The following is a 12,678-nucleotide window of genomic DNA, read 5'->3' on the forward strand; positions in this document are numbered from 1 at the left end:
CAGGCATTGAAAGAAAATTCATGCTTTGCTGTCATTTTCCTTAGAGTATTTGCTATGAATGTTAACTGTGACTAAAAATGACAGGGTGGCTTATCTTTCGCACTATTGTCTGGCGAGGTGTTAAGACTTTATCATACTGGACTGTTAGTAATTATAAACTGTACAGAGTGTAGCTGTTAGGAGAGCGCAGTAAGGCAACCGTTTATAGAAACAGGGAGGAGGAAATAGCATGAAATCTTTAAGAGAAAAGGAGGGAGACGTTCTTTTCCTGGTATCACTCACCCATGCAGGAGACTAACGTAAGTTAATGTTATGATGGTTATATCTTCACAGCTAAAGATTTCCCTTTCTATGCTCCAAAGCAGCTTTGACCACTTGAACAGGACACAGAGCGGCAAGACTGAGAGTTAATACCCACATCAGCTTTTTCCGTTCAAGACGTCAGAAGAAGAGATGTGCGTGTGTGTGTGTGTGAGGACGTACGGGGTGGGGATTGTAACTGTCACCTTCGGACTCTTTACTATTTGGCTCAAAAACTGCACGGAATAAAGGTTTCTGGACAGAAGTTGGGTTCTGCATTCCTGTAGCCTGGTGATGTGTCGCCCCAGGACACAGGGATGGCGGCGGAGTCTCGCTTGGGAAGAGTGTGGAGCTCTCAAATCCCGTGGTGAGTGAGCCAGGGCACTTGTGCTGCTGGTTAACGATCTGCACATTTTGGAGAGAGCTGGGTTTGTCTTGAATGAAATTGTAGCTTTTTATGTCAAATTGAAAAATGACCGTCAACGGAAGAGTGTTTTGGAGAAAAAGAGCAGGTTAGTGGTTTCACAGCCACAGGATATTTACGTGCTTTTTTTAGCCGTGGGGACTTTATAAAACAAGTCACCATTGTTAAGGATGAGTATTTTTAAGATTAATTAACTAAACAGGAAAATGCTTGCCACCTCCTTGCTACATCTCTCCTGCATGCTGCCAGCTTTGGCAGGCTGCCTCCTGCCATATGTTTCCAGCTCTCCCAGAGAAATTTCAGCCCTTGGTATTTTCCCCTCCCTCAGGGGCTGCTCTTCAGTTCTTGGTGACTGATGATGAAACACCTTTTTCTTCTGGCCCTGGGCTCATTCTGAGTGGGTCTGGAGAAGGAAGATGAAAATAATAAAAACTAAAAGCAGGGGCAAGGGCACTGCCCCTGCCAGCTTGGGTAGTGCTGGCCCCTGCGGGGGTGCTCGGTGGTGCCAGCAGCGGCGTTGGGTTCCTCCGGCTGCTGCCCGCGCTGGGTGGTGAGGGGGTGTGAGTTCCTGTGCGGGTGCCTCAGCCCCCGAAATGCAGGGCGGGTCCTGGGGCGGAGCAGGTTCAAACACCCGCAGCGGGGGACACCCCTTATGCTCCGTAGGAAACTTTCCCGACCCCGGGGAGCAGGAAAGCTGATGGCGGCCTGGTCGCGTGTGTGTCCCCGGCTGCGGAGGGGGCGGTGGGGCCTCCCGCCGTGCCCCGGCCGCCACCTGTTGCGCTGTCCCCTTTAAGCCAGGTGCCGCCGCGTCACGGCCAGCCCCGCCCCTCCCGCGCAGGCATTGGGCCGTTCCCCCGTCAGGTGGATGGGTGGGGGGGGGTGTCCCTCACCCCCTCCCGCCCCCCCATCCCCGCACACCTCCGCGCCCGGGGGACGCTCGGCCAATGGCGGCCGGGCTCCGCCGGAGGGGGCGGGACCTCTGTGGTGGAGGAGGTGGCGGCGGCGGCGGGCTCGAGGCACCTGCGGCTGGGAGGGAGGGGAGCGGAGGGGGCGGGGCGGCTGCCGCGCGCGCCGCGTCCCGGGCCCGGCTGGCGGTTGAGGCTGAGGGGAGAAGGGCGGCGGCGGTTGAGGGAAGGGTGGCGGCGATGGAGGAGCCCCTCTGCTGCTGCGAGTACGTGGACCGGAGGGGGGAGAGGAACCACCTGGCGGCGTGCTGCTGCGACTGCGAGGACCTGGACGAGGGATGCGAGAGGTAACGGCTTCGCCGGGCCCCCTGCGGGACAACCCCTCGCGGCGGGAGTCGCTCAAGGTGTCCCCTCGCCTGCCGCCCTGAGGGGAAGGGAGCTGCGCGCCGCTTCTCGGGAAACTCGACGGGAGAGAAGGGGAAAGAGGGCGGCGGGCGGGCCGTGCCCACCACGGGGCAGGCTGCGGGAGCGGGAGGAGGCAGGGGAAGGGCCTCGGGGAGCTCGGTTGTCCGTCCGCTAGTCGGTGTCTGTGCTTTCCCCCCCCCCGCCCCGCCGCCCCCCGAACAGGTGGCTGACGTGCAAATCCCTGCCCCCGGGAGCTCTGGAAAGAATCGCCGACACCGTGGCCGACCGGGTGCGGGTCCCCTGGTTCTCGGGGGCCGTGAAGGTCAACCTCAGCCTCGTGCCTCCCCTCGTCCTGCTGCCCGTCCTCCTCCACGTTGCCGCTCTGCACTTCCTGCTGGGGCTCGTCGTCTTGACGTCTCTGCCCGTGGTGGTGCTCTGGTATTACTACCTCACCCACAGAAGGAAGGAACGGACTCTCTTCTTCTTGAGCCTGGGGCTCTTCTCCTTGGGCTACATGTACTATGTGTTTCTCCAGGAGGTGGTTCCCCGAGGCCGCGTGGGGTATTCCCAAGTGGTCGCTCTCACGTGCGGGTTAATTCTTATGCTTGCAGCCCTGTCTCGAGCCAAGAAAGACCCTGGATACCTTCCCATCCCAGCAAGCGACAAGAAGTCATCGCTTGGGCAGGGTTTGCCCAACAAGAGTGTTAGAGGGAGCTCCAACGGGCTCCATGGCATCACCACATCAGGAGCTGCCAGTGGCCGTGCTGTGAATGGGGAGGCCAAAGGCTATTCCAGGATGTTAGCTGAGGAGCCAGAAGGTGTGAAAAAGGACTGGTGCACTAAATGCCAGCTGGTCAGACCAGCCCGAGCAGGGCACTGCCGGCTCTGTGGTAGGTGTGTAAGGAGACTGGACCATCACTGTGTCTGGTAGGTTTTACACTGCTGAGGCTACATGCCTTCTCTCTCTCTCTCTTCCTCCTCTTTTTAAGTTAGCTTCTCTTTTTACAGTCCCTGTCAAATGGGTTTGGTTTTGTTATGTGCAAGACCTGATGACATTCTTTAAAACCGTAAATTTTTATGTACCATTTTAAAGAACAACTTAACTTTATTGTAAGTGGGTTGACCTGATAGCTGATAACTTCTACAGCGTACATCAGAATTGACTTTGATTCTCTACTGGGTTTTGTGTGGTGTTTTTTGTTTGTTTGTTTGTTGGTTGGTTTTGTTTGTTTTGGTTTGGGGTTTTTTGTTGTTGTTTTTGTTTGGTTGGTTTTTTGTTGTGTGGTGTTTGTTTTTTTTTTTTTTTAAGACTGGCACTGTGTTGCACTAGCAATCCTGCAGTTAATTTGCATTCGTGTTCTCTTGGGGCAAGGGAACCTAAAGCTGCACCAAGGAGCAGTAGGGTATAGATGTGCCTTGGTAAAGGATGCTACATTTGCTAGAAGTTTGAGGTAAATTGTCTACCGCCATTACCCTACTGGTCTATTGACTTGTGCCAATAACCTTTCTATAAAAAACTATAAAGCTTCTTTGAACGTGTTGCAAAGTTCTTAGCCTGTGTTGTATAGAAGCACCTTGGAAATTGGGTTTTCTGACAGCTCGGGGAGGGAGGAGGAAAGAGAAGCCAGTTTCTTTTCTTTTTAAGCAAAGTAATCTCTTCTTTCCTTTTGGAGGATTAACAGCTGTGTAGGGGAGCAGAACCACCAAGCATTCATCCTTGCACTCTCCTTCTTCATGCTCACCTCTGTGTATGGGATTACGTTGACCCTGCATACCATCTGTAGGGATCGAACTCCATTTGTGGCATTGTTCTACTGCCCGGGGGCCTATTCTGACTACAGGTGAGACATCTGTCTGGGAGAAAGCTGGGGTGGGAACTCGGTCCTAACCAGTCAGCTTAGCTCCTGTTCCTCATTCTGTGCTCTAGGCCAGTGCTGTTGACTGTTAAACCTGACCAAAAAGTGCTACCTGAAAAGCTCTGGAAAGCAGGGATGCATCACTGCTTTTGTCAAGCTGTGGGGCCTGAGACTCGGGGAGAGCTCACCATTTATTTAGAAAAAGTTGTTGGAGGAGCTGGGATTTGAAGTCTTTATTTGTTGTGTCCTGTATAGAAGATAGACTCTTAAATGTGTTTGCCCCCAGGTGCAGGTAACAGTCTGACAGTCTGTAATCCATGTGCTGTCTTTCTCTCTCTCTCATCCCTCACTGTTTATCTAGTGACTGTCCCTCCAAGTTATCTGCTTAGAACAGACAGTGTTAATATGACTTGTCTGGCAGGGAGGGTGGTGAGAAGCGTTTGACACATGTTCAGAGTCTGATGCTGCCGTTGATGGGCAGAGTACCCTAGCACAAGTGACTACCTTCTGTACTCCATTTCATGATCTATTGAGCGTGAGCATCGTTGTGTCCTTAAGTAAGGAACAAGTACCTTTACAACAGTAAGACTAAAGTGCTAGGTAGTGCAATAGCGATGTGCAAGAGTAGCTCTGGTAGTGCTAAAAGCTCTCATTAAGTAAGCACTGAAGCTTTAATTTTGAGAAAGTATTTAAGGATTATCTGATGAAAGCAGCGAAGTGAGATCACTGTGGCAGATGTAGACAGGGATTTGAAAGGATAGTGATTACCAGGGAAAGTCACTCTAAAGCAGCTGCTCCAAAACTAAATGGCTTCCTTCCCATCTTTTTCCCTGCTGCCAGCTCTGCTCTGTCGTTCACCTGTGTGTGGTACTGTGCCATTGTAACAGCTGGCATGGGATACATCCTCCTTATCCAGCTGTTGAACATCAGCTACAACGTGACTGAGAGGGAAGCTCGGCTGGCTCTGCGGGACAACACTGGGCGCAGGCTCCTGGGTGGGTTAGTGATAGACACTGGCCAGTATAACAGGGGTTTCCTATGCAACTGGGGCCATTTCTTGAGCCTGGGGTCTTCTCCTCCACAGCACTCTGCTGAAGACATTGTGTGACACCCCTCTTTCTGCAGATGATGTTGACTGACTTTCTTTAGCAGGGGAATGGCCCCTTCCACTAGGACTTCCTCCTCCCACACCCTTCCTTCACGGTTGGTGTATGGACTGCCTATCCCATCACTGACAACATCGGAGGCTTTCCCAGGCAGAATGATTCTACGCATGCTGTCAGCCAGCAATAGGATGCAGAAAGCAGTAAGCCATATGCACAAACCTGGAGAGAAGGAGCCTGCTGCCTTTTTCCACTGTGGGAAACTTTGTGCAGCTCAGCTCAGCAAGAAGAAGAGCACAAGGTTTTGAGAACTTGAGTTTTTGTTAGGTGTGAATGCTGGCATCAAGAGGAACCCACTGCTGGACTTCAGAGCATGCACTGGTTCCTGTAAAGGTTAAGGAATCCTGGCTCACACCTATGCGCGACACTTCAGAGATGTCAGGAGGGTGAACTTTTGATACAGATAACAGATGGACTGCTGCAGAAGCCAGGCTCTTAGGCTAAAAGAGACTGTGTATAGGCAGTCACTGAGCAGCTCCCTCCCCTCTGGTGCATTTTTTTTTTTATTGTCTTCGATTCCATCCAGCTGTATACATGCTTGTATTAAGTGCCTTTGTGAGCAACATTCCTGTAGGGCTTTAAGATCCCTTCACCTCTTGACCCTTAAAATTGTTATTTTGTCTCCATTTGTCTGACTGTGTGAGAAGACACTGTCATCTTTGATCTCATTGTTCTTCTTGCAAGCTGGGTGTGTGTTTGTTTGAAGGTTTGGCTTATCTCCCTCAAAGCGTTTCTGCTCCGATTATGGATTGTGACATGAGACAGCATGTAAATATGCAAAGTAAGAAGGAGATGTTTTGAAGCTATGTGTAATGATGGGCTCTGAGGGGAAAGCAGAGTGCTGTCCGATGTTACTGTTGCGTTATGGAAACTACCTTTCAGACAATTCTGCTAACAGCTTTTTTGGTAGGTGGTATCTTGGTTGCTTGTGTTGCTAATAACATAGTGATCCACTCTCCTCTCAACTCAGTCACTGTGGAGCTGCCTGACTAGATCTGCTTTCTCAAGCCAGGAAGCCGAGGAACAGCTCTGTCTGCGTTTGTAAGGAGGTGGAGGGGATGTCTTGGAGCTGACTGCTGGTGGGGTAGATTACCTGCACTGGCAGGTGAATAAATGTGTTAAATGTGTTCTGGAAGAATGCCACGTGTTCCTTGCTCAAGACTGGGCAATACCACAGATGCAGTCTGCCTTCAGCTGAAATCACAAGGTTTTGGTGGTGATGGTTTCTGGGTTTTGTGGATGGATTGGTTTTTTGTTGTTGCTTTTTGTTTTAAGCCCTTTATGTATGTTTATGTTGTTGGCCCTGCAATAATAATATGAATGGTCTGGCTAGAAAAGCCTGGGGCCATGGCACCAGAGTTACAAGTTGGGCCTAAGAGACAGAAGCAGAGGGAAGAGCCTTCTCCTAGCTACTGATGTTTTTAGACACGTGTGCAGCATGCACACACAGGTCATCGTCCCTGACTCCAGTTGTGTGTCAGGCAGCTGGGGGATGTTGGCTGAGTGATGCAAATTCACTGTACGTTATCTCTGAAGAATGGATGGATGGTAGCAGGGTTGGGGGTATCCCTAGAGATCCCTGACGTATTTGGTGTTGTGCGCTCCTGATTATGTGTCACAGTTTAAGGTGATGACCATGTCCCTCTTTGTGCTGTTTGATTCCCTCAAGTGGCACTCTATAGCCAGCAGAAAATTGAGGAGCAGCTGCATTTGGATGTGGCTGTGCAGAAAGAGGTACTGACTTACTGAGTGTTCCTTATTTCCTCTTACCCCTTCTCATCCAGTGAGCAATCCTTTATAAGGAGGTGAAGGGGACACCTCTATTGCTTCCTGCCTCTAACCAAACACACTAAGAGGTTTCTGACCAGTTCCCAAGCCTATTGTGAAGAAAAAGGCACTCAGCTGGACTGTGCTAACTGTTTTACTGACCTTCTGACTGGAGATGGAGCCTGATCCTAGGAGTTTAAATTCACACAAAGACCTCTCCTCCACATGAGTAGTCTGTAAACATTTCCATTGCACACATGTATTTTGTGGTGCCTGCTGAGCTGAACTGGAGCTTGGCAAGCCCGGAGACGCAGGGATGCTGTGGGCTAGCAGGTTTGTGATCTTCTCAGACCTCATCCTGCTGGCATTAGGGAAGATTAAGGCAGAATGACCTCCCAGGCTAAACAAACCCCTGCAGTGGAGGTAGTCAAACTCTCTGTCCCTGTGAGTTACATGTGCAGAATTCAGTCATGAGCCGAAAGTGCTCTGGGAGCATTTACAGGTTTGAGATAAGTGGTTTTGCAGAGTCCTGCTACTCCTGACTGGGAGAAAGCAGAGCAGGTCACAGATCATTTCCCTGGCAGCGCCTGACCCTGTTGTGCTCACTTCTCCCACAAGCAGAGGTTGGTTACTACTTTGCAGCCGGTCTGTGTAGCCTTGTCCCTTGTCTCTTTGTGCTCTGGCGTGGGAGACTTCATTTGAACTGCTTATACTAAGGCACTCTCAGTGGTGTTCTCCCAGGCAGAGCGGACTTTGGAGTGCAGGTTAGGAACAAAGGACCTTGGACTAATGTAACCATTCCATACCTTGGTCAAGCCCACTCCAATATAGTTGGGGTAAAGTGCTAAAGTAAAACTTGCTTTTTACACTCCCTCCAGAGGGAACTGGAACCATTCAGGACCCTAAAATGGTTCGTTGCAAGGCTGGCTTTTTTTTTAAAAGGAGTATGCAGTGCTGATTCCCCCGTGAATAGGAAATTCACGTGGTTGTGATCTGCATAGCAATGGTGACTTTTTCTTTAAGGACATGGCTTTTGTTTACCCTCCAGGCTTCTTCCTGAGAGGATTTACCTTGTGATGGGAGATGAGAAGCGTAAAGTAACAGGATATGTAAAAGGGTGGAAGAGTTGCGAGCTTCAGATGCATACTTGGAGTTCTCCTTTTAATAGCCCTGAGAATTAGCTAGAAGTCCTTGAAGGGTAATGTTCCCTTTTGCACTTATAGCAAGGGCAGACTGTTGTGATCTCTTGTGCACTTAAAGGACAATTTCTTTTCTGAGTATTTTTTTGCTGAGATTGTTATTGGCCACATTGGTAGAAAAATGTTAAAACCTAGACATAGAGTCAGTCCTTGGTCTTGCTGTGTTAGTAGCTGCCGAGATCCATGCTGCCTGGGTTTTGGAGCAGTGGGAGCAGGCTGAATTTGACAGGTGACTGTGTGTGGCCTTGAGGCCAGGACCAGTGTCTCGCCTGTAAAACTGTATGCATGTACCTGGGAGTGCAGAAAACAGTACCCTGCCGGCCCTTGAAAGGCTTTCCCTCTGTAAGATGAGAGGACCCAGAGCTGGTCAGAAGCAGGGAAGAATTTTGGTAATATCTAGCTTCGATGTTCCTCTGCACAGACTTGGGCAGAGTTTATCCTGCTTTAACCATGACCTTCTAAGAGGCATTTGCTGTTTCACAAATAGCATGGACTTCTGCAGACCAGGGCAAGTCTAAAGGGACCAGGGTTCTGATGTTGCTGCTGTTGTAGTGTTAAACCCCCCGTGTCCAAATGCCAGCACCCTACCGTTTGGTGACTGTACAAAGAACCATGCACCATTAGATACACCCTGTAAAAGGTGGCTTGGCACTCTTTAACTGTGTCTTCTTAAATCATACTTTTTTTTGTAGGCAAGTCACAGGTCCCCACATCGACTCTTTCTCCATTTAACTTGTCCTTAAATGACAAAAGTCACTGGTGAGCCTGAGTTGGCGCTGCTTGTGACTCCTAATCACATTTCAGCCTTCATGCTATGATGGTGCTTTTTTTCTTTTTAAGTAGGTTGCTTTCAAGTGTCTTAATGAAACCATTTGCTGTAAAATTTCTTCTGAAGATAAAATGGTTACTGCCTCACTGCCTAATGTCTTAATAATGTGCTTGGTTTTTCCTTCTATATGAATGTATATTGCCTCATTAGGGCAGGAAGTGTGTGTGATTATGGATGTGTTTTCCTGTATTGCTTTCAGTGAAGAACTCTACAGTTTCCTATGATTTTCTTCCCCTATCAGGATGTTTGTACAGGGAAAATCTTTCTGTGGACAGGTGAGGCTCTTTCTGAAATGCGGAAATTCAGCCTCCCAAGATCTTGTCTTTATCGAACTCCTTTACTGATAATGTGAAGAAACGAGAGGCTCTGGAAGAACTGTGAGGTGTTTTGGGGGTTTTTTGTATTTTTTTTTTTTTTTTTTTTACCTTAAGCTTTAGGAAGAAACTTTGTGAAACACATTTGTGAGCTCTGTTGAAAGGACTGGTGTGTGTGTGTTTGTGTCCATTTTGCATCATATGCAGTGTTTCCAAATGGATGCAATTGTGAATCAAAATAAATTATTAGAAATCATCTGTGGAGTGGCCTGTTGATTTATGCCAACGTACTCAGACAGTCACATGACCAAAAGTGGCCATCATCTCGTGGCTATTTAGCTGTGAACTGGACCTGGGAATAAGGGAGCAACAAGCTGAGGAGAAGCCAGGAAACAAGTGTTCTTCCAATTCTGCAAAAATTGACATTTGGGTTTCTTGGGGTTGGGGTAAAACAGAGACTTGCTGTCAGTTTTCACCACCCTGGAAACCAGGGATATTCCCCTGCAGTGGGGCTCTGAACTGGGATCTCACATCCTGACAGCAATCCGTTAGCAGATACTGAGTGTTTGTATCTGATCAGGTTCCTAGCCTTTTTGTCCAGTGTCTTGTTTTCCCTCCTACACCTGCCCACACAATACATCCAGAACCCAAAAAAGGGGGTTCAAACAATCTATTTCTTTAAACCCTCTTCTAACCCATGTTTGGAAATCACATGGATATTCTGTGTGCAGGTAGTGGGAAGAGATGTAGCCTTTGATCTTGTCAGTGTCTTGGGACATCTGCTGAAAGGAAAGATGACTTTTAATGAGTAAATCGCAGGTAGCTTTGATTGTTCCCAGAGCTCTGCTTTGATTTGCCTGGGTGGCACATCTGTCTGCTGTTCAGCTATTTCTCCTTGAAGATTACTTTGCACTCACTGACAACAAGGACCTTGCAGTAGCAGTGAACCAGGTGAGCAGTTAGGTGAGAGTGGGGTGTGCAGAAGGCTGTCAGACTTCTCATGTCCCAGCAGCCACCAACTTAATTAACTCCAGTGCCAATGATGGGGACACCTGAGACTACTTTCTCTCCCCAGCTTATGTTTTTTTCCTGTGGCTTGCCATGGTGTCCCCACACAGCAGGAGCGCATCTGGGATGGCAGCTCATGTGTTGGGAAAGGCCAAGGTGCGTTACTGCTGCTGGCAGCTGTAACACCTAACGGGGTCTGCAAATGTGAGCTGTGGACCAGACTGCAGTGGTTCATGGACCCTTCCCAGGCTAACTACTGTCTCCAGCTACAGTCTTGTTTGCTTGAGGGGAGCAGAGGAGATTGTTTAGTACTTCAGGCACTGCTTCAAATCCAGTTTGAGCTGGGCCTGGGAGACTGAAGAGACTGGTGTACAGATTTTACTGAGAAGATATTTCTGCGGTCGAGTTTTTTGAGAAAGCCTGTAAGAACTCTGGAGGGCAGGTGTCAGCTGGGGGTAGGGTTGGGAAGAAGGGGAGTTTGTCATCATTTCGAGGTTCTGCATTTGCTGTTGTACCAAAATGAAAGTCCTCCCACCCCTCCCTGTGCAGGAGAAGAAAAGTCTGTCTGTGCAGCCACCTCCCTCTCTTGCTAAGAACAGAAAGGAGCTGACAGGCAGGAGTGTGCCTGAGCTGTGGGAGTGTGGGCTGATGACCAGCATGAAGGCATTGACCAAGCATTTAACCAAGTGCTGGAGCAGGAGGGATACTCTGGCACAGCTGCAGGCTGAAGCTGTTTCCTCGGTCTGGCAAGCTCTCTTGTGTGTCACCCTCCTGCTGGGAACTGTTTTCTGGAGGTTTAATTTGCAAAACACCAACATCATGCCAGGGATTTTAGGGGTGTCCTGTGCAGTCTCTCAACAGCATCATCAGGCACAGCCTTGCTTCTGCCAGAGGTGTGAGTTGTTTCAGCCAGGTGGGGACTGAAGGGGGAAGTCGAGGGACTTCTCCATCACCCTTCGATTTTGATCGGGTTCATAATGAATGTGCTTGATCCCTGAACATCATCCCTTTCCCTCAGCTGTGTCCAGCTGAGGCTTCAGCTCCATGCTAGCATGGAATTAGCAGTAGGCAAGGGCAAAAGGGCATCAAAAGCGATCCTCCTGGATCACTTTTTTGGCTTCTTGCTGCTTGAACTGTCCAGCAGAAGAACATCTTAATAGGAGAATTTTTGTCAAAGCTGCTAAGAATAGAAGAAAACTCTAGAAAGTAAGAGTATTGTAGACAAGGGCTAGTTTTACAGAAGTTGACTACTTCAGGTTCTGGGTGGGGGAAGTTGTGCTCCACATAAGCAGCATTATTTTCATGGATGGTGAGTGGGAGCAGTGGACCTCGAGAACAAAATGTGCAAGTGTGGCATTGCTGGGGGAAGAATCTGCAGTTCAGTAAACTGGAAGCACCCCTGAGTTGCCAGTGGTTTGGGGCACCCTTTTAGTGTGTGTGAGATGCAGATTCGACCCCTGCTCAGTCTGTTGCTAGAGTCAAGACCAGGCTGCATGTGGGTTCATCGACTCTACTGCTCCATCCTGCTGCTACTCCCTTTACAGCTCTGGTGTGTCCTATCTCCAGCTGCCTGTAATGCTGCCTTCTCTCTAGCTGAGAAAGCCCTTGCATCCTCGCCTTTCCTCCTCTGGCTTACTACCCTTCTTATGCCGTGAATCCAGATGGAGGGTGAGCTGGAGACTTTCCCTGCTGCATTCATTGCCAAGCCCTGGTAAGCTGGAAGTCAGCCTAGGAAAAGGCCACCAGTAACATGAGAGCATAAGGGCTGGTTCGTAGGTGTTCCAGGAGCTCGTTAGGCACAAGGGAGAGACTTCCAAAGAGAGGGAGTGTACTAAGAGAAAGTGGATTGCTGCTGCTGTGCTGCCACACCTTGCTGCTATTCACACCAAGAGTGGTTGCTGGTTGCACTGGGGCATTAGCTTGGTAGCTCAGTCCCCAGCTCTGCTTCTCCCTGCCTCTTTGGCTCAGTCCTCTGCGAAAGATGCTACCCCTCTGCAGTGCCCGTTCTTTCCTGCAAGATGAGTTACTCAGTCCTCTCTCAGCTTGTCGCTTCCTCTTGCAATCTGCCTTTAATGCAGCCAGATGGTCTGTACTCGCCCACACTCCACGCAGGCACCTTCAGCTCCCTGTGCTTGGATAATGCGCTCATCTGACCTGCTGGTGGTCAGGTCTGTAATTAGCCTTTGGGAGATGGTAAATGTTCACGTGTTGTAGAGGATGGCTGTGGGAGGTAACCTGGGAGTGACGGTTGTCTTCAGACCTGCCCCAAGAGTTGCTCGACAGCCTGGCTTGTGTGGGCAGGGAGGCTCTCTGACCACATCCTTGTGAACTCTCTGCATGGACAAACTCCTGGTGCTAAAGCTCTGGACCCTGCTGCTGGGGCTGGGCACCTGACCTGTCCTATACCACTTCATTGGCGGTGCTTACACTGGTCTAGGTCCCTGACCCCGGACTTTTGTCTAGTGCCATTCAGTCAGCTTCTGATACAATTTGCACTGACAACTCAGT

The 12,678-nt window shown here is 49.6% G+C and overlaps 2 protein-coding genes across 5 annotated transcripts in view; both read left to right on the forward strand.

Annotated features, from left to right (window-relative positions):
* GRAMD1C (GRAM domain containing 1C) overlaps positions 1-564 on the forward strand; it is a 55,430-nt gene extending 54,866 nt beyond the window's left edge. The window contains 1 exon segment of the mRNA XM_054213853.1: positions 334-564. Coding sequence (XP_054069828.1) covers positions 334-411 — 78 coding nt within the window. The 3' untranslated portion in view covers positions 412-564.
* Positions 565-744: 180 nt separating this feature from the next.
* ZDHHC23 (zinc finger DHHC-type palmitoyltransferase 23) lies at positions 745-10,192 on the forward strand. 4 transcript variants are annotated; one of them, XM_054214127.1, is made up of 5 exons: positions 745-1,976; positions 2,257-2,961; positions 3,708-3,875; positions 4,731-4,885; positions 4,975-10,192. In XM_054214127.1, exons 1-5 carry the CDS (start codon positions 1,669-1,671, stop codon positions 4,983-4,985), a joined length of 1,347 nt encoding a protein of 448 aa, XP_054070102.1. In that variant the 5' UTR covers positions 745-1,668; the 3' UTR covers positions 4,986-10,192. The 4 variants fall into 4 exon arrangements, with proteins under 4 accessions (XP_054070102.1, XP_054070092.1, XP_054070119.1 ...); XM_054214117.1 differs by having other exon boundaries at positions 4,731-10,192; XM_054214144.1 differs by lacking the exon at positions 4,731-4,885.
* The last annotated feature ends 2,486 nt before the right edge of the window (positions 10,193-12,678 follow it).

Source organism: Rissa tridactyla, chromosome 1 (genome assembly GCF_028500815.1).
Source record: "Rissa tridactyla isolate bRisTri1 chromosome 1, bRisTri1.patW.cur.20221130, whole genome shotgun sequence".
In the NCBI taxonomy this organism is placed as follows: domain Eukaryota; kingdom Metazoa; phylum Chordata; class Aves; order Charadriiformes; family Laridae; genus Rissa; species Rissa tridactyla.